Genomic DNA, 20,731 nt, shown 5'->3' with positions numbered 1-20,731 from the left:
CACTGAATTATCTTTCATTAGATTTTTCTGTTACATTGTAATTCTGTTTTCGCAATTACTAACTTTGAGAAAGGATAGAATTGCGTATTTCAGGTACAAACCACTTAAAGTTTCGAGTTCAGTGAAATAAGTGCAAACAGAAATCAAAGTGATAAGTGATTAGTGCGTGAGGGTACTTTTGTGCGCGCCAGTCGTCCTCCCAGTCCGGGACCTCTTGCAAGCTCCCAAGCCCAGGGGAGAAGCAATGTCGAAGGGCATAAGGGTTCAGCAGGCCTTGATCGGCGCACAGAAGTATTCTCGGTGGTTGTGGGCGTGTCTTACCGAGACCGTCACTCCCACCCGCAGACGATTGAGCCCTTATTTTGCTCGTCTGCAGAAGAGATTAGGGGAGAAAATAAAAGCAGAGTAACGCTGGTCTCAGGTCTCAAGACTTCTTAAACGTTAAGTCCAGACCTATGCCAGACGTACGAAGTTAAAGTTCACAACCCGAATGCAGTCATTGGGTTAGCTCTGACTCTCCTCAGTCATCAGTTGATTACACTCCGCCTAAGAGGAGTAAGGTTCTGCCACAACAGATCTCTGCTGTTAAGGCTTTACCTCAGCAGAACTTAGTGTCTGCCGACCCCAAGTTAACTCTACTGCAGTCCATACAGTCACAACTTTCGGTCTTGATGCGTGAGTGTCGGGCTGAGAGTGTTGCACCTCCTCCTCCGCCTACACTCCCTCCACCTGTTCTCGCTCCGCCTGTGCTCGCCCAGCCTGCACCTGCTCCGCCTGTGCTCGCCCAGCCTGCACCTGCTTCGCCTGGTCGCAGCACCATCTGCCAGGCGTACGATGTTGTGAACTCTACTACAGTCCATGCAAGCACAGCTTTCGGACTTGATGAGTGAGTGTCGGGCTGAGAGTGTTGCTCCTCCGCCTCCGCCTACACTCCCTCCTCCTACACTCGCTCCGCCTGATCACAGTACCATCTGCCAGGCGTACGATGTTGTGGACTCTACTACAGTCCATGCAAGCACAGCTTTCGGACTTGATGAGTGAGTGTCGGGCTGAGAGTGTTGCTCCTCCGCCTCCGCCTACACTCCCTCCTCCTACACTCGCTCCGCCTGATCACAGTACCATCTGCCAGGCGTATGATGTTGTGGACTCTACTACAGTCCATGCAAGCACAGCTTTCGGACTTGATGCGTGAGTGTCGGGCTGAGAGTGTTGCTCCTCCGCCTCCGCCTACACTCCCTCCACCTACACTCGCTCCGCCTGATCGCAGTACCACCTGCCAGCAGTTCCACCTGCCAGGCGTACGATGTTGAGACACGTGCTGAGTTTGCTGTTCCCTGTGGTGTTCAGCCTCCGCCTTTCTTAAGGCAACCTTTACATTGGGATCAGGAGGATTATACCTCTCTTCCTCCGCCTCCACTTGCTGCTCCACCAGTGATGCAACACTCGGTTGAGGTACAACAACCTCTCCCGTCCATGAGTCGGTTTCCTCAGCTCTTGCTGCAGCGAGCTCAACCCTCCATAAGGCAAGCACCACAACACCTTAGCCTTGCGCCTCAGGAGCCTCAGCTTGCGAGACATTTACCTTGTTCTGCGCAGCCTCTTCCTCATCGCGCTCCGCTCACACCACAGGAACTGGAACTTGCTACTCCGCTTCCGCCAACCGCTCAGCAAGCGCAACCCTTGGGTTCAACCACTCATGCTAGGAGTCAGCCTCCTCCACCCATGCGCCTTCCTTCTGCTTGTCTTTTATTCAGCCTTTGCAGACTGAGCCTCAGGTGTTCCCTCATCGGAGTCTTGAAGAGGAAACCACACTATTGTTGTTCCAGCTCGTTCTGACTCTGCTGTTCAGCATACCATGGTTTAAACCCCATGCAAGCATGCATAAAGCACTCTAGCACTGGTCATGGAATTTCTGAGAAATGTTAAACGCCATGCACACGCTCTGCTTTCCTTTCAGCAGGCTCTGCTTACAGCAGGCTCTGCTTACTACATGCTCAGCATTCAGCATGCTCTGCATTCAGCATGCTCTGCATACAACATGCTCTGCATACAGCATGCTCTGCATTCAGCATGCTCTGCATACAACATGCTCTACATACAGCATGCTCTGCATACAGCATACTCTGCATACATCATGCTCTGCATACCTTACCGCATGCTTCTCAACACATCTTGGGTTGTTGCCAACTCACTAGACTGTCAAGCAGTTTCATAACGTTGCCTTCTAGTCTGCTGCTTTGCACCAGTGAACCCTCACTCAGAGAACTTAGCTTTTCTAGGATAAGGTCCCTGTAGATGAGAAAGTTCTTTTCTCCCTCCTTCTGATATTCCCTTGAGGACTCTGTCATTTGGAGGGAGCCTTTAGCTGCATAACCTCTTATGGACTTTTATTTAAGCATAACATGCTTACAGGGAAGGTAATGGTTACACTTCAGCCGCTAATCCCGTCTGTTACCACACCTGCTCCCATAGACCTTGAGCTGTGTTGCATGACATGCAGTCCAAGCTTAGTCCTTGTTAGAGGATTTTTTGTTTACGGAGTCAATGTGTCACGGGGAAGACGTTCAACAACCAACAGAAGGGACTTGTTGTGACGCAGTGCGGCAACCTCAGCAACCCGTTAAGGAGTTGTCTGTACGACCCAGACAGTCTAGACAGATTCGGGTTGTCACTGTACTTCCTCGCTTGCCCATGATTGACAGTTTACAGACTGTGCAGCAGTATCATGATCTTGTGTCCGGCTCCGTCAGACGACTGGCTTTTAAGAGCTCCCTCAAGTCGTCGCTGTCTGGAGATTTTCAAATGGACTATGGATCTGACCAAGGAACTGGGCCTCCTGGTCAATTTTGAGGAGTCTCAGCTTGTTCCATCCCAGACCATTGTCTCCTTGGGTATGGATCTTCAGAGTCGAGCTTTTCGGACTTGTCCATCGGCCCCAAGGATCTTCCAAGCCCTAGAATGCATCCAGAGCATGCTGAGAAGGAACCGATGCTTAGTCAGGCAGTGGATGAGTCTAACAGGGACACTTTCATCGCTGGCCCTGTTCATCGAGTTAGGGAGACTCCACCTCCGCCCCCTTCAGTATCATCTAGCTGCTCACTGGATAAAGGACATGACGCTAGAGACGGGCTCAGTTCCTGTTTCCGAAGAGATGAGGTCTACTCTAACGTGGTGGAAGAACAGCATTCTTCTCAAGGAAGGTCTACCTTTGGCTGTTCAGACCTCCGACCACCGTCTCTTCTCGGACGCATCGGACACGGGCTGGGGTGCGACACTGGACGGACAGGAATGCTCGGGAACATGGAATCAGGAGCAAAGGACACTTCACATCTATTGCAAGGAGTTGTTGGCAGTTCATTTGGCCTTGATAAACTTCAAGTCCCTCCAGCTTAACAAGGTGGTGGAGGTGAACTCCGACTACACCACAGCCTTGGCTTACATCTCCAAGCAGGGAGGGACTCATTCGAGGAAGTTGTTCGAGATCGCAAGGGACCTCCTCATTTGGTCAAAAGATCGAAAGCTCACGCTGGTAACGAGGCTCATTCAGGGCGATATGAATGTCATGGCAGATCGCCTCAGCCGGAAGGGTCAGGTCTTCCCCACAGAGTGGACCCTTCACAAGAATGTTTGCAGCAGACTTTGGGCCCTGTGGGGTCAGCCAACCATAGATCTATTCGCTACCTCGATGACCAAGAGGCTCCTCTTGTATTGTTCTCCGATTCCAGACCCAGCAGCAGTTCGCGTGGATGCCTTTCTGCTGGATTGGTCCCATCTCAACCTGTATGCATTCCCGCCGTTCAAGATTGTCAACAGGGTACTTCAGAAGTTCGCCTCTCACAAAGGGACACGGCTGACGTTGGTTGCTCCCCTCTGGCCCGCGAGAGAATGGTTCACTGAGGTACTGCAATGGCTGGTCGACGTTCCCAGGACTCTTCCTCCTAGAGTGGACCTTCTGCGTCAACCTCACGTAAAGAAGGTACACCCAACCTCCACGCTCTTCGTCTGACTGCCTTCAGACTATCGAAAGACTCTCAAGAGCTAGAGGCTTTTCGAAGGAGGCAGCCAGAGCGATTGCCAGAGCAAGGACGACATCCACTCTCAGAGTCTATCAGTCTTAATGGGAAGTCTTCCGAAGCTGGTGCAAGGCCAATGCAGTTTTCCTCAACCAGTACCAATGTAACCCAGATTGCTGACTTCCTGTTACATCTAAGGAACGTAAGATCCCTATCAGCTCCTACGATCAAGGGTTACAGAAGTTTGTTGGCAGCGGTTTTCCGCCACAGAGGCTTGGATCTTTCCTCCAACAAAGATCTACAGGACCTCCTTGGGTCTTTTGAGACCTCAAAGGAACGTCGGTTGTCCACTCCAGGCTGGAATCTAGACGTGGTCCTAAGGTTCCTAATGTCATCAGGATTTGAACCGCTCCAATCAGCCTCTTTTAAGGACCTCACATTAAAAACTCTTTTCCTCGTGTGCTTAGCAACAGGTAAAAGAGTAAGTGAGATCCACGCCTTCAGCAGGAACATAGGTTTCACATCTGAAACGGCTACATGTTCCTTGCAGCTCGGTTTTTTGGCTAAAAACGAGCTTCCTTCCCGTCCTTGGCCTAAGTCGTTCGAGATCCCAAGCCTGTCCAACATGGTGGGGAACGAACTGGAGAGAGTACTTTGCCCAGTTAGAGCTCTTAAGTACTATCTAAGAAGGTCAAAACCATTACGAGGACAATCAGAAGCCTTATGGTGTGCTATCAAGAAGCCTTCTCTACCAATGTCTAAGAACTCAGTTTCTTACTACATCAGGCTTCTGATTAGAGAAGCAAATTCTCATCTGAAGGAAGAAGACCTTGCTTTGCTGAAGGTAAGGACACATGAAGTGAGAGCTGTGGCTACTTCAGTGGCCTTCAAACAGAACCGTTCTCTGCAGAGTGTTATGGATGCAACCTATTGGAGAAACAAGTCAGTGTTCGCATCATTCTATCTCAAAGATGTCCAGTCTCTTTACGAGTACTGCTACACCCTGGGTCCATTCGTAGCAACGAATGCAGTAGTAGGCGAGGGCTCAGCCACTACATTCCCATAATCCCATAACTTTTTAACCTTTCTCTTGAATACTTTTTATGGGTTGTACGGTCGGCTAAGAAGCCTTCCACATCCTTGTTGATTTGGCGGGTGGTCAATTCTTTCTTGAGAAGCGCCAAGGTTAAAGGTTGTGATGAGGTCCTTTAGTATGGGTTGCAGCCCTGTATACTTTAGCACCTTTGAGTTGATTCAGCCTCCCAAGAGGAACGCTGCGCTCAGTAAGGAAGACGATCTTATTAAAGGCAGAGTAACTGTTCAAGTCGACTTCCTTACCAGGTACTTATTATTTCATTGTTATTGTGGATAACTGATTATATGAAATATGGGATACTTAGCTATCCTTTAATCTTGTACACTGGTTTTCACCCACCCCCCTGGGTGTGAATCAGCTACATGATTATCGGGTAAGTTTAATATTGAAAAATGTTATTTTTATTAATAAAATAAATTTTTGAATATACTTACCCGATAATCATGATTTAATCGACCCTCCCTTCCTCCCCATAGAGAACCAGTGGACCGAGGAATAATTGAGGAGGTGTCAACAAGAAGTACTTGAGTACCTGGCCACAGGTGGCGCTGGTAAATACACCCCCTTCTAGTATTGTGATAGCTGGCGTATCCCTCCATAGAATTCTGTCGGGCAACGGAGTTGACAGCTACATGATTATCGGGTAAGTATATTCAAAAATTTATTTTATTAATAAAAATAACATTTTTCCCTCATTGCAGTAGCCTCGTACTCCTAGTGTAGGCCTACTGTTGCTAATATATGGTGTTGTATGACAACTAGTGTGGTGTGGGTAAGCCTGTCAGTACTCTTTGTCGCTTGCGTAAAGTGTAGATTTGTCTTTCATACCAGTGGTTTTCCAGATTTAGTGGTTATGACAGTGTTATTTAGGTTTAGCTTAATCTCATATCCTCTACTGGTTTTGAAATGCTTTGTGTTAATTATTTTAGTGGATTATTGTTAATGATAAAGATTCTGTTTCCTTTAGTGTCACAGGTCATTGGCGACAATGTGACTCAAATCGTAAATATTCAGAGTGTGAGATGAATATATTTCAAATCAGGGGATCATCCAGAGAAGACTAGGCTTGTCAATTCAGGCAGTGATGGCAATGTTACTGCTCAGGCTAGTACTGGAGTCTCCAAACGTGAAGTCGAAGCGACTGCACGGTTCTGTGAAAGATGTTCGCGTGTGGTTCTTTGAGTAAATCTGGTCGTGGAGGAAGCTCTCGCGGTAGATCTCGTGTGTGGGTATTTGGTACATAAAGCGCATGTACTGTACTGCATTTCGAGATATGAGGGAAGGGGTTGACCACTGCTTGGTAAATAATATGATGAGTATGATGCTATAATCCCCAGTGTTGAGGGAAATTACCTCTAAAAGCACATACTTATCCATACTAAATTATATTTAGATGATTACTGCAAAAAAAAAGAATAAGTGGAAGCCAGTATTTCTTTGTCTCTGCTTTTATATACTTACAATTTTTCAATATTAAACTTACCCGATGATCATATAGCTGTCAGCTCTGCTGCCCGACAGAAAAACCTACGGGCGGAATACGCCAGCGATCGCTATACAGGTGGGGGTGTACATCAACAGCGCCATCTGTCAAGTAGGTACTCAAGTACTCGATGTCAACATAGAACCAATTTTCTCTCTGTCGTGCCACTGGCAAGACCTACTAAATACGCTGTTACTAACTGGATTTGTTTTCACAACGATTTGGTGAAGTACACTATTCCAGTTTTGAGCTTTCGCTATGCAGGGGTTTTATCTTCATTTCAAAACTTGAACTCGTTTTGGATAGATTTAATTATGGTGACGAAGAGAGTATGGACTCTTTCACTTTTAAATGGCCGACCCTTCCCTTAGACGGAAGTGTGTTTAGGTTTTTGGTAATTTTGCTTAACACGTTATAGATCTATATATTTTATATCTCTCCGCCTTTATAGGCCTCTTCGATTAACTTTCCATTTATTATAAACATATAACAATAAATTTTTATGTTTGTTTATATGCGACCTTGCCTGATAGTAGGCGGTCCTAACTTGGAACCGAAGTTAATTAACATTGAGCCCGTTAGATCGTATTTAACCTTTAAAGAATTTAATACTTTTTAAATTTTAATGTTTTATGAAAGAATTTCTTTGATAGTCTCGTACTGTTTTCAAAGATGAACTAACGTTTAGTTTTTGTCTACGCAGTTGTTGACGTTCAGGACGTTCAACATGCGCTCTATCGTTACGATAGAGAGAGAGTGTATCACGGTTTCACTTTGCAGTAAGAGTAAACCGATTCTGGCGTTTCGTTCATTCTTTCTTAGCTTAAATGGTTTAAATTCTAAATTAAAGGAACTTTTTATTTGGGAAACCTTTCAGTTTTTTCCTTTAGCAAATAACATGTTTTAACGATATATAATTGGGCTCTTCTCTCAGGTGCGAAATCAAGAGAGAAAGAGAGAGAGAGATAGAGACGGAGGGAGAGAGAGGAGAATAAACGTTTCGTTCAAGCTGGTAACGTTGTTCTCGTTTTTTACTCTCCTCCCTAGTCGCTGTAGGGGAAGAAGGTAAAACGTTTCTAGGGTTTTATTCTTGTTCCCAGGCTATGTGCGGTGAGAGATTGTAAACGTAGTTTATTTGATCTAGTGTTTAGTCTCTTTCCCAGCCACTGAATTCTTTATCTTTATATATGTTTTCTGTTGCATTGTACGACTGTTTTCGCAATTACTACCTTTTAATGAAGGATAGGATTGCGTGTTTCAGGTAGAAATCAGTAAAAGTTTCGATTTCAGTGAAATAAGTGCAAAACAGAAAATCAAAGTGATAAAGTGATATGCGCAAAGTGTTAGTGTTGCGTCCGAGGGTTCGTCTGTTCGTGCCAGTCGTTCACCTAGTCCGGGACCTCTTACAAGCTCCCAAGCCCAGGGGAGAAGTAATGTCGAACGACTTATGGGTTCCACAGGCCTTGATCAACGAACAGACGTTTTTTCCCTCCGTGGTTTCGGGCGTATCTACCCAAGATCGCCCCACCCACACAAAGACGAGAGAGCCCATTTATTCCTCGTCTGCGGAAGAGGTTTCTCGTAAGAAACCATGGACCACATCTCGCAGCTTTTTAAGTGCAAGTCGGTCCCTTCCGCGCAAGTCCAACGGCCCAGGTGTAGCCACTGGGTCAGTTCGGACTCGCTGCAGTCATCCGACGACTGCACACCTCCCAAGAGAGGCAAGGTGGTACCGCAACAGGCAGTAACTCCGTCTGTTGCCGCACCAGCTGTTTTAGACCCTCAGTCACAACGGACAGTAGCTCCGTCTGTTGCCGCTTTTGTAGACCCTAAGTGGTCTTTACTGCAGTCTATGCAGACTCAGTTAGCTGCGGTTATGCAGGAGTTTCGTGCGGAGAAGGTTGTCTCTGCTCCCGTTAGCCTACAACCTTCCACGGTTGTGCGCCCAGCTCACGCTGAGGCTGCCTGCTCCCACACTCCGGCTGCGGAGAGCTCCACCACCGATGCGCAGTCGACCCTGCCAGACGCATGTTGACGTTAGCCGACGTGCGGCTCCCTCCGTTGACATGCGTGAGCTACCGCATCAGCAGTGGGAAGGTGGAGTCAAGCTGCCGTGTTTTGACGCGATGCGTTAGTTTCCGCAACCCACGGCAGTCCCCACCACGCACCACCACTCCGCTTTGGTTGTTGCCTGCTCCCACACTCCGACTGCGGAGAAGGTTGACGATGCACCCGTTTGCCTACAACCTGCCACGGTTGTGCGCCCAGCAGACGCTGCGGCTGCCTGCTCCCACACTCTTGTTGTGAGAGCTCCTCCACCCATGCGCAGTCGACCCTGCCAGACGCATGCTGACTCCCACAGACACACGGAGCACTCCGTTGCCGTGCGTGAGCTACCACAAGCTGCCGTGTTTTGACACGGTGTGTCAGCCTCCGCAACCCACTGTGGTTACCGCCACTCGCCCGCAGCAGACTAGTCAGTCAGGAGTTGAGGCTTCCCCACACAGCTTTGGTTGTTGCCAGCTCACAGACTGTCAAGCAGTTACATGACGTTGCCTTCTGGTCTGCTACTAATGCACCAGTGCTGTATGTCCTCACGCACCTGTTGTGGTTGACAGTTCAGTTTTTTGACAGTTCACAGACTGTCAGGCAGTTACATAACGTTGCCTTCTGGTCTGCTGCTAATGCACCAGTGCTGTATGTCCTCACGCATCTGTTGTGGTTGACAGTTCAGTTTTTGACAGTTCACAGACTGTCAAGCAGTTACATAACGTTGCCTTCTGGTCTGCTGCTTATGCACCAGTGAGACCCTCACTGAGATAACCTAGCTTTTCTCGGACAGGGCTCCTGTAGATGAGAAAGTGCTGTTCTCCCTCCTACTGATATTCCTTTGAGGACTCTGTCATTTGGAGAGGAGCCTTAAGCTGCTTAGCCTCCTATGGACTTTAATTAAAGCATAACAAAGCTTCCAGGGATGGTAAATGGTTCCGCTTCAGTCGCTAACCCCGTCTGTTGCCACACCTGCTCCCGTAGACCCTAATGGGCTTTGCTGCAAGACATGCAGTCCAAGCTTGTGTCCTTGATAGAGGATTTTTTACGGAGAAGAACCTTCTGGCCAACAACCTTCCTACCGGTTGGTTGTGCGCCCTGTTGACGCTGAGGTATCCTACTCGCGTCCGCCAGTTGAGGTGGTTCCTCCACCGATGCGACCCAGTGTGGGTTGCTAGTCGCACGTTGACGTTAAGCGACTCTCGGAGGTGGTTGTGGACGTTCAGTGTGTCTCTAGGAAGACGTTCAACAACCAGCAGAGGTGACTTGTTGTGACGCAGTGCGGCAACCTCAGCAACCCGGTAGGGGGTTGACTGCACAACCCAGACAGTCTAGACAGTTTCGGGTTGACGCTGTACTTCCTCGCGTCCCCATGGTTGACAGTTCACAGACTGTGCAGCAGTACCATGATATTGTGTCCGGCTCCGTCACGCATCCACCAGTGCGACCGGATTCAGCGAGTCAGACGTTGCCCACTCCGTTGCCGTTTCCTCATCAGTTTCGGATGAGGAACCCTCTGATGAGGACATTGCTGAACAAGACGATCAACCCCCAGCCCTGCTATCCATCCAGAAGATGCTGAAGAAGGAACGCTGCCCTGTCAGGCTGTGGATGAGTCTGGTTAGGACACTGTCATCCGTGGTTCAATTTGTGTCACTTGGAAGACTACACCTCCGTCCTCTTCTGTATCATCTAGCTTTTCACTGGAAAAGGACAAGACGCTAGAAGCGGTCTCGATCCCGGTTTCCGGAAAGATAAAGTCTGGTCTGACTTGGTGAAAGGACTTTATCAACCTTTGAAAGGGTCTTCCCCTGACTGTTCAGACTCCCAACCACGTTCTCTTCTCGGACGCATCGGACGTAGGCTGGGGTGCAACATTAGGCGGTAGGGAATGCTCGGGATTATGGAACTCGAGTCAAAGGACAATGCATTTCAACTGCAAGAAGCTACTGGCAGTACGTCTGACCTGGAAAAGCTTCAGGTCTCTCCTTCAAGGCAAAGTGGTGGAGGTGAACACGGACAACACCCTGCTTTGACGTACATCTCCAAGCAAGGAGGGACCTACTCTCTGACATGGTACGAGTTCGCAAGAGACCTCCTCACCTGGTCAACAGGTCTAGACTTTTCACTAGTAACGAGGTTCATCCAAGGCAACTTGAATGTCGTAGCAGATTGTCTCAGTAGGAAGGGACAAATAATTCCAACAGATTGGACCCTCCACAAGGATGTATGCAAGAGACTTTGGGCCACCTGGGGCCAGCCAACCATAGATCTCTTCGCAACCTCGATGACCAAGAGGCTCCCAATAGTTTGCTCACCTATCCCGGACCCAGCAGTAGTTCATATAGATGCCTTTCTACTAGATTGGTCACATCTAGATCTATATGCATTCCCTCCGTTCAAGATTGTCAACAAGGTACTGCAGAAGTTCGCCTCTCACGAAGGGACAAAGTTGACGCTAGTTGCTTCCCTCTGGCCCGCGAGAGAATAACTCACCGAGGTACTTCGATGGCTAGTAGACATTCCCAGAACACTTCCCCTAGGGGTGGACCTGCTACGTCAGCCACGCGTAAAGAAGGTACTCCAAGGCCTCCACGCTCTTCGTCTGACTGCCTTCAGACTATCGAAAGACTCTCGAGAGCTAGAGGTTTTTCGAAGGAGGCAACCAGAGCGTTTGCTAGAGCAAGGAGAACATCCACCCTTAGACTCTACCAATCGAAGTGGGAAATCTTCCGAAACTGGTGCAAGTCAGTATCCGTATCCTCGACCAGTACCTCTGTAACTCAATAGCTGACTTTCTCTTATATCTGAGGAAAGAACGATCTCTTTCAGCTCCCACTATCAAGGGTTACAGAAGCATGTTGGCATCAGTCTTCCGTCACAGAGGCTTAGATCTTTCCAACAATAAAGATCTACAAGACCTCCTTAAGTCTTTTGAGACCACGAAGGAGCGTCGTTTGGTTACACCTGGTTGGAATTTAGACGTGGTTCTAAGATTCCTTATGTCAGACAGGTTCGAACCGCTTCAATCAGCCTCCCTGTAAGATCTCACCTTTAAGACTCTTTTCCTGATATGCTTAACCACAGCTAAAAGAGTCAGTGAGATTCATGCCTTCAGCAAGAACATCGGATTCTCATCCGAAACGGCTACATGTTCTACAACTTGGTTTTCTAGCCAAACACGAGCTGCCTTCTCGGCCTTGACCAATATCGTTCGATATTCCAAACTTATCGTATGGTTGGAAATGAACTAGAAAGAGTATTATGTCCTGTAAGAGCTCTTAAGTTCTATTTTAAAAACCTTTACGAGGCCCGTCTGAAGCTTTATGGTGTTCAGTTAAGAATCCATCTTTGCCTATGTCAGAGAATTCTTTATCCTATTTTATCAGACTGTTAATACGAGAAGCTCATTCCCATCTGAATGAGGAAGACCAAGCTTGGCTGAAGGTAAGGACACACGAAGTTAGAGCTGTCGCAACTTCCGTGGCCTTTAAACAAAATAGATCTCTGCAAAGTATAATCGACGCAACCTATTGGAAAAGCAAATCAGTGTTTGCGTCTTTTATCTTAAGAATGTCCAGTCTCTTTACGAGAACTGCTACACTCTGGGAACATTCGTAGCAACGAGTGCAGTAGTGGTGAGGGCTCCACCACTACAATTCCCTAATTCCATAACCTTTTTAATCTTTCTCTTGAAATGTTTTATTAATATTTTTGGGTTGTCCGGAAGGCTAAGAAGCCTTTCGCATCCTACTTGATTTGGCGGGTGGTCAAAGTCATTTCTTGAGAAGCGCCTAGATTAGAGGTTTTGATGAGGACCTTTAGTATGGGTTGCAACCCTTCATACTTCAGCTCCTAGGAGTCGCTCAGCATCCTATGAGGATCGCGAGGCTCAGTAAGGAAGACGTACTTAAAAAGGCAGAGTAATTGTTCAAGTCGACTTCCTTACCAGGTACTTATTTATTTTATGCTTGTTATTTTGAATAACTGCTAAAATGAAATACGGAATACTTAGCTCATAATAATGTCAACATGTAATGCTGGTCTCTACCCACCCCCCTGGGTGTGAATCAGCTATATGATCATCGGGTAAGTTTAATATTGAAAAATGTTATTTTCATTAGTAAAATAAATTTTTGAATATACTTACCCGATGATCATAAATTAAAGGACCCACCCTTCCTCCCCAATAGAGACCCAGTGGACAGAGGAGAAAATTGGTTCTATGTTGACATCGAGTACTTGAGTACCTACTTGACAGATGGCGCTGTTGATGTACACCCCCACCTGTATAGCGATCGCTGGCGTATTCCGCCCGTAGGTTTTTCTGTCGGGCAGCAGAGCTGACAGCTATATGATCATCGGGTAAGTATATTCAAAAATTTATTTTACTAATGAAAATAACATTTTTGTTATATTTATGCTGAAAGATGCGTGAATTATCAAGAGACGACAGCTACGTATACCTGAAGAATAAAATTTGCCCAAAAAGTCAGCAGACAAGAATATATTATGTGAGGAATGTTTTACTCGTATAGGCATTTGGTATATGAAGCGTATATATTTCTGAATTTGAGGGGCTGTTCACCACTACTTAATAAATAACCCTGAAATATAGGGATTATGTCCTTATGATCCCTAGTGGTGGGGTATAATTACCCCTAAAATCCCAAACTAACGCCTATTAAAGTTTTCTTTAAAAAAAAACGGACTGCCAATATCTCTAACCATGAAATTTTCAAAGAAAAATCAAAACTCATTATTTGCTTATGAACAAATATTTACCATTTATATATGATAAGATAGGAAATTTTATCTTAAAAGTTTGTCGAAGGTTTTTGTAAAATCTTAAAAACTTATATATAAAGACTGGCTATTTTCTTGCTCCTTCTGTTGCTTGTTGTTATGCATTCTTTCCCCCTCTTACCTACTGTTCTTGTGGTTCTGATATTTTTCCTACCTTCTGTACTTAGTATATTGTTAGCTGCATTGATGGTTCCTACTTTAAGCTTTTATAATAATTTTTCCTGTACATTATTGATCGATGTGCCTGTCACTACTGAAATTTCAACTTTTTCTAAAACAAACAGTTGCCACCTTGACCACTATTGCACCTGGTATTTGGAAGGCTATATCAACCAGTTGGTTATTTTATCTCTATACCTTTGTTATGAGATAGGTAAGGTACAAATCATCTGCCTCTGAGAATACATTACTTGCTTGCTTCTTGACCTACCCAGTTCTTAGGTGCTCTACTGATTCAATTGCACATTAAAAAATCTTGGGAACTCTTCAACAGTTAAATCTCCGACCTAAACGAATATTCTGGTTCAGCATGATGTTTGCATTGGAAAAACTAAGTTTTTGATAAAATGTATTTTCTTTTATAACACCCATTAATCATATGGTAGTGCCCATATCCCATTCCTCAATTGTTTCTGTATCACATCCATTCTATGCAATAGAATGTTTCGTGTAGTTTCCACTACCTAATGATCCTGAGATATGTACATGCACACAGTCATTCATCGATCTATGTGTTTTGTAAGGAAAACATCTGAATTTGCATATCTGGGGAAAATTTAGATGCTAATTTGGGCTCAATATAATTGATGAGTTGTATAAAAAAAATTGTTCAAGAACAAGTTTGATAGCCTATTTAAGTATATTACACTAGCTGTTGGAGGCATATCACATAATTATGGCTGCAAAATTTGCCAGAAAATAACTTTTGACCAATTTATTTTGGTAAGAATATTGAAATATGAAGAAGGAAAATTAGAATCTCATTAATAACATATTATACTACAATGTACTGTATTCAGTAAAGAACCTGTAATTGTTACATTCTGAATTCAGAATAGTTACATTATTAAAAAATTTTATACAACAATTCATACAACAGTACTATACGTAATTCAATTATTTTTAATAGTGTAGTGAGAGCAGTACATAATGTACTTCAGCTAGAATAATACATGCTGTTCATAAGTAAGGGATTTAGCGTTAGACAAATGTGCATGCACTAGAAAACCTTTTCATCTGAGCAAAGGCAACCAGCCTATCATAAGATCAAAACGGAGTTATCAAGATGGTGTGCTTAAAGTAGTACATACTTAACGTACATGTACCCTAGTGGTGGATGGAATTATGGAATTTTTACCACTTTGCAGGTACATAAAGTCAATAATGTGAAGTTTTTAGATAAGGTATGGCTTTTATAGAAGAGAATGTCAGATATCAAATCTTTCTACTTTTAAAGATATATTATTGGAATTTTTTCTTTAACAATACTGTATAAAGAATACAGAAAAATTTTGGAGAATTAATTTTTTTTTTTTTAATTTCTAGGTATACTACCAATTGTAAAGCAGGTTGATACAGTATCAGCAGAGTGGCCAGCAGTCACTAATTATCTATATTTGACTTATTCTGGAAAGGATCATGATTTATCATTCCCTCCTGGAGCCACTATAGTCATTGGTGAGTAAATCATTATTTGTTGTATTGATTTGATATATTTTTTCAATATTAATCTTACCCGATGATCATGTAGCTGTCAACTCTGTTGCCCGACAGAAATCTACGGTCGGGATACGCCAGCGATCGCTATACAGGTGGGGGTGTACACAACAGCGCCATCTGTGAGTAGGTACTCAAGTACTTCTTGTCAACAAGAACTCAATTTTTCCTCTGTCGTGCCACCGGCAAGACCTACTAATACGCCGTCCCTAACTGGATTTGTTTTCACAACTTTTTGGTGAAGTACACTATTCCAGTTTTGAGCTTTCGCTATGCAGGGGTTTTATCTTCATTTCAAAACTTGAACTCGTTTTGGATAGATTTAATTATGGTGACGAAGAGAGTATGGACTCTCTTTCACTTTTAAATGGCCGACCCTTCCCTTAGACGGAAGTGTTGGTGTCGAAGAGAGTATAGACTCTCTTTCACTTTTAATGACCGACCCTTCCCTTAGACGGAAGTGTGTTTAGGTTTTTGGTAATTTTGCTTAACAAAGTTATAGATTTATTTTATATCTCTCCGCCATTTATAGGCCTCTTCGATTAACTTTCCATTTATTATAAACTTATAAAAATTAATTTTTATGTTTGTTTATATGCGACTTTTCCTAATAGTAGGCGGTCCTTACTTGGAACCGAAGTTAATTAACATTGAGCCCGTCATATCGTATTTCCTGTTAAGAATTTATGCTATTTTAATTTTAATGTTTTTGAAAGAATTTCTTTGATAGTCTCGTACTGTTTTCAAAGATGAACTAACGTTTAGTTTAGTCTCCGCAGTTGTTGACGTTCAGAACGTTCAACATGCGCTCTATCGTTACGATAGAGAGAGAGTATTTCACGGTTTCACGTTGCAGTAAGAGTAAACCGATTCTAGCGTTTCATTCATTCTTTCTTAGCTTAAATGGTTTTAATTCTAATAAAGGAACTTTTTATTTGGGAAACCTTTCAGTTTTTTTTTTTTTCCTTTAACAAATAATATGTTTTAACGATATATAATTGGGCTCATCTCTCAGGTTCTAAGTCAAGAGAGAGAGAGAGAGAGATAGAGATGGAGGGAGAGAGAGGAGGATAAACGTTTCGTTCAAGCGGGTAACGTTGTTCTCGTTTTTTTACTCTTCTCCCTAGTCGCTATAGGGGAAGAAGGTAAAACGTTTCTAGAGTTTTATTCTTGTTCCCAGGCTTTATGCGGTGAGAGATTTTAAACGTAGTTTATTTGATCTAGTGTTTAGTCTCTTTTCCAGCCACTGAATTCTTTATCTTTCATTATGTTTTTCTGTTACATTGTAAAACTGTTTTCGCAATTACTACCTTTTAATGAAGGATAGGATTGCGTGTTTCAGGTACAAATCACTTAAAGTTTCGAGTTCAGTGAAATAAGTGTAAACAGAAAATCAAAAGTGATAAAGTGATATGCGCAAAGTGTTACAGTGTTGCGTTCGAGGGTTCGTTTGTTCGTGCCAGTTGTTCACCTTGTCCGATACCTCTTACAAGCTCCCAAGCCCAGGGGAGAAGTAATGTCGAAGGACTTATGGGTTCCACAGGCTTGATATACGAACAGACGTTTCCCTCCGTGGTTTCGGGTGTATCTACACACGTTGCCGACGTGATCACCCCACCCACACAAAGACGAGAGAGCCCATTTATTCCTCGTCTGCGGAAGAGGTTTCTCGCAGAAACCATGGACCAAATCTTGCAGCTTTTAAGTGCAAGTCCGTCCCTTCCGCGCAAGTCCAACGGCCTAGGTGTAGCCACTGGGTCAGTTCGGACTCGCTCCAGTCATCCGACGACTGCACACCTCCCAAGAGAGGCAAGGTGGTACCGCAACAGGCAGTAACTCCGTCTGTTGCCGCACCAGCTGTTTTAGACCCTCAGTCACAACGGACAGTAGCTCCGTTTGTTGTTGTCTTTCATAGACCCTAGTGGTCCATGCTGCAGACTATGCAGTCTCAGCTTGCGGCATTCATGCAGGAGTATCATGCTGAGAAGGTTAACACTGCACCTGTTAACCTACAACCCGCCGAGGTTGTGCGCTCAGCAGATACTGCGGCTGCCTGCTCCCACCTGTGAGAGCTCCACCACCGATGCGCAGTCCACCCTGCCAGACGCATGTTCTTGCTGCTCCATTCGTTGACATGCGTGAGCTTCCGCATCAGCAGTGGGAAGGTGCTGTAGAGCTGCCGGGTTCCAGCACTATGCGGCTTTCTCCGCAACCCATGCAGCATGCTCCGCATACCATACAGCATGCTCCGCATACCATACAGCATGCTCCGCAACCCACCGCAGCCCCTCCCACGCTCCAGCACTCTGCTTTTGTTGTTGCCAGCTCCCACACTCCGACTGCGGAGAAGGTTGACGTTGCACCCGTGGGCCTACACCTCCCACGGTTGTGCGCCCAGCATGGCTTCCTGCTCTCACACTCTTGTTGTGAGAGCTCCTCCACCCATGCACAGTCAACCCTGCCAGATGTATGATGACTCCCACACACAGAGCACTCCGTTGCCGTGCGTGAGCTACCACAAGCTGCCGTGTTTTGACACGGTGTGTCAGCCTCCGCAACACACTGTGGTTACCGCCACTCGTCCGCAGCAAACTAGTCAGTCAGGAGTTGAGGCTTCCCCACACAACTTTGGTTGTTGCCATCTCACAGACTGTCAAACAGTTACATGACGTTGCCTTCTGGTCTGCTACTTATACACCAGTGCTGTATGTCCTCACGCTCCTGTTGTGGTTGACAGTTCAGTTTTTGACAGTTCACAGACTGTCAAGCAGTTTCATAACGTTGCCTTCTGGTCTGCTGCTTTTGCACCAGTGAAACCCTCACTGAGAGAACCTAGCTTTTCTCGGATATGGTTCCTGTAGATGAGAAAGTGCTGTTCTCCCTCCTTCTGATATTCCCTTGAGGACTCTGTCATTTGGAGAGGAGCCTTAAGCTGCTTACCTCCTATGGACTTTAATTTAAGCATAACATGCTTCCAGGGAGGGTAAATGGTTCCGCTTCAGTCGCTAACCCCGTCTGTTGCCACACCTGCTCCCATAGACCTTGGGCTTTGTTGCAAGACATGCAGTCCAAGCTTAGTCCTTGATAGAGGATTTTTTTACGGAGAAGAACCTTCTTGCCAACGACCTTCCTACCGGTTGGTTGTACGCCCTGTTGACGCTGAGGTATCCTACTCACGTCCGCCAGTTGAGATGGTTCCTCCACCGGTGCGACCCAGTGTGGGTTGCCAGTCGCACGTTGACGTTAAGCTACTCTCGGAGGTGGTTGTGGACGTTCAGTGTTTCACTGGGAAGACGTTCAACAACCAGCAGGGTGACTTGTTGTGACGCAGTGCGGCAACCTCAGCAACCCGATAAGGGGTTGTCTGTACTACCCAGACAGTCTAGACAGTTTCGGGTTGTCGCTGTACTTCCTCGCATCCCCATGGTTGACAGTTCACAGACTGTGCAGCAATACCATGATCTTGTGTCCGGCTCCGTCACGCATCCACCAGTGCGACCGGATTCAGCGAGTCAGACGTTGCCCACTCCGTTGCCGTTTCCTCATCAGTTTCGGATGAGGAACCCTCTGATGAGGACATGGCTGAACAAGAAGATCAATCCCCAGCCCTGCTATCCATCCAGAAGATGCTGAAGAAGGAATACGGCCCTGTCAGGCTGTGGATGAGTCTGGTTAGGACACTGTCATCCGTGGTTCAATTGGTGTCACTTGGAAGACTTCACCTCCGTCCTCTTCGGTTTCTTCTAGCTCTTCACTGGAAAAGGACGAGACGCTAGAAGCGGTCTCGATCCCGGTTTCCGGAAGATAAGTCTGGTCTAACCTGAGGAAAGGACTTTATCAACCTTTTATAGGGTCTTCCCCTGACTGTTCAGACCCCCAACCACGTTCTCTTCTCAGACGCATCGGACGTAGGCTGGGGTGCGACCTTAGGCGGTAGGGAATGTTCGGGATTATGGAACTCGAGTCAAAGGACAATGCATTTTAACTGCAAGAAGCTACTGGCAGTACGTCTGACCTGGAAAAGCTTCAGGTCTCTCCTTCAAGACAAAGTAATGGAGGTCAACACGGACAACTCCCTGCTTTGATGTTCATCTCCTAGCAAGGAGGGACCTACTCTCTGACATGGTGCGAGTTCGCTAGTGACCTCCTCTCCTGTTCAACAGGTCTAGACTTTTCACTAGTAACAAATTTCTTCCAAGGCAACTTGAATGTCTTAGCAGTTTGTCTCAGTAGGAAGGGACAATAATTCCAACATATTGGACCCTCCACAGAGATGTATGCAAGAGACTTTGGGTCACCTGGGGCCAGCCATCCTAGATCTCTTCGCAACCTCGATGTCCAAGAGGCTCTCAATACTTTGCTCACCTATCCCGGACCCAGCAGTGGTTCTTTTAGATGCCTTTCTACTAGATTAGTCTCATCTAGATCTATATGCATTCCCTCCGTTCTAGATTGTCAACAAGGTACTGCAGAAGTTCGCCTCTCACGATGGGACAAAGTTGACACTAGTTGCTTCCCTCTGGCCCGCGAGAGAATAACTTACCGAGGTACTTCGATGGCTAGTAGACGTTCCCAGAACTCTTCCCCTAAGGGTGAACCTGCTACGTCTGCCACGCGTAAGAAGGTTCTCCAAGGCCTCCACGCTCTTCGTCTCACTGCCTTCAGAGTATCGAAAGACTCTCGAGAACTAGAGGTTTTTCGAAGGAGGCAACCAGAGCGATTGTTAGAGCAAGGAGAACATCCACCCTTAGAGTCTACCAATCGAAGTGGGAAATCTTCCTAAACTGGTGCAAGTCAGTATCCGTATCCTCGACCAGTACCTCTGTAACTCATATAGCTGACTTCCTCTTATATCTGAGGAAAGAGCGATCTCTTTCAGCTCCCACTTTCAAGGGTTACAGAAGCATGTTGGCATCAGTCTTCCGTCACAGAGGCTTAGATCTTTCCAACAATAAAGATCTACAGGACCTCCTTAAGTCTTTTGAGACCACGAAGGAGCGTCGTTTGGTTACACCTGGTTGGAATTTAGACGTGGTTCTAAGATTCCTTATGTTAGACAGGTTCGAACCACTTCAATCAGCCTCCCTGAAAGATCTCACCTTTAAGACTCTTTTCCTGATATGCTTAACCACAGCTAAAAGAGTCAGTGAGATTCATGCCTTCAGCAAGAACATCGGATTTTCATCCGAAACGGCTACATGTTCTACATCTTGGTTTTCTAGCCAAACACGAGCTGCCTTCTCGGCCTTGACCATATCGTTCGTTATTCCAAACTTATCGTATGGTTGGAAATGAACTAGAAAGAGTATTATGTCCTGTAAGAGCTCTTAAGTTCTATTTTAAAAACCTTTACGGGGCCCGTCTGAAGCTTTATGGTGTTCAGTTAAGAATTCATCTTTGCCTATGTCAGAGAATTCTTTATCCTATTATTTTCAGACTGTTAATACGAGAAGCTCATTCCCTTCTGAATGAGGAAGACCAAGCTTGGCTGAAGGTAAGGACACACGAAGTTAGAGCTGTCACAACTTCCGTGACCTTTTAATAAAATAGATCTCTGCAAAATATTTT

General features: G+C 45.6%; 1 protein-coding gene across 1 annotated transcript in view; it reads left to right on the top strand.

The window, feature by feature from the left end:
• r (carbamoyl-phosphate synthetase 2, aspartate transcarbamylase, and dihydroorotase rudimentary) overlaps positions 1-20,731 on the top strand; it is a 309,516-nt gene that overhangs the window by 137,345 nt on the left and 151,440 nt on the right. Inside the window, 1 exon segment of the mRNA XM_068366994.1 lies at positions 14,993-15,124. Within this exon segment, the coding sequence (XP_068223095.1) occupies positions 14,993-15,124 (132 nt within the window).

The sequence above is a fragment of the Palaemon carinicauda genome, chromosome 44 (genome assembly GCF_036898095.1).
Source record: "Palaemon carinicauda isolate YSFRI2023 chromosome 44, ASM3689809v2, whole genome shotgun sequence".
Lineage (NCBI taxonomy): Eukaryota > Metazoa > Arthropoda > Malacostraca > Decapoda > Palaemonidae > Palaemon > Palaemon carinicauda.
Note: the sequence above shows the minus strand (reverse complement) of the source record. Positions and strands in the feature narration are given on the sequence as shown.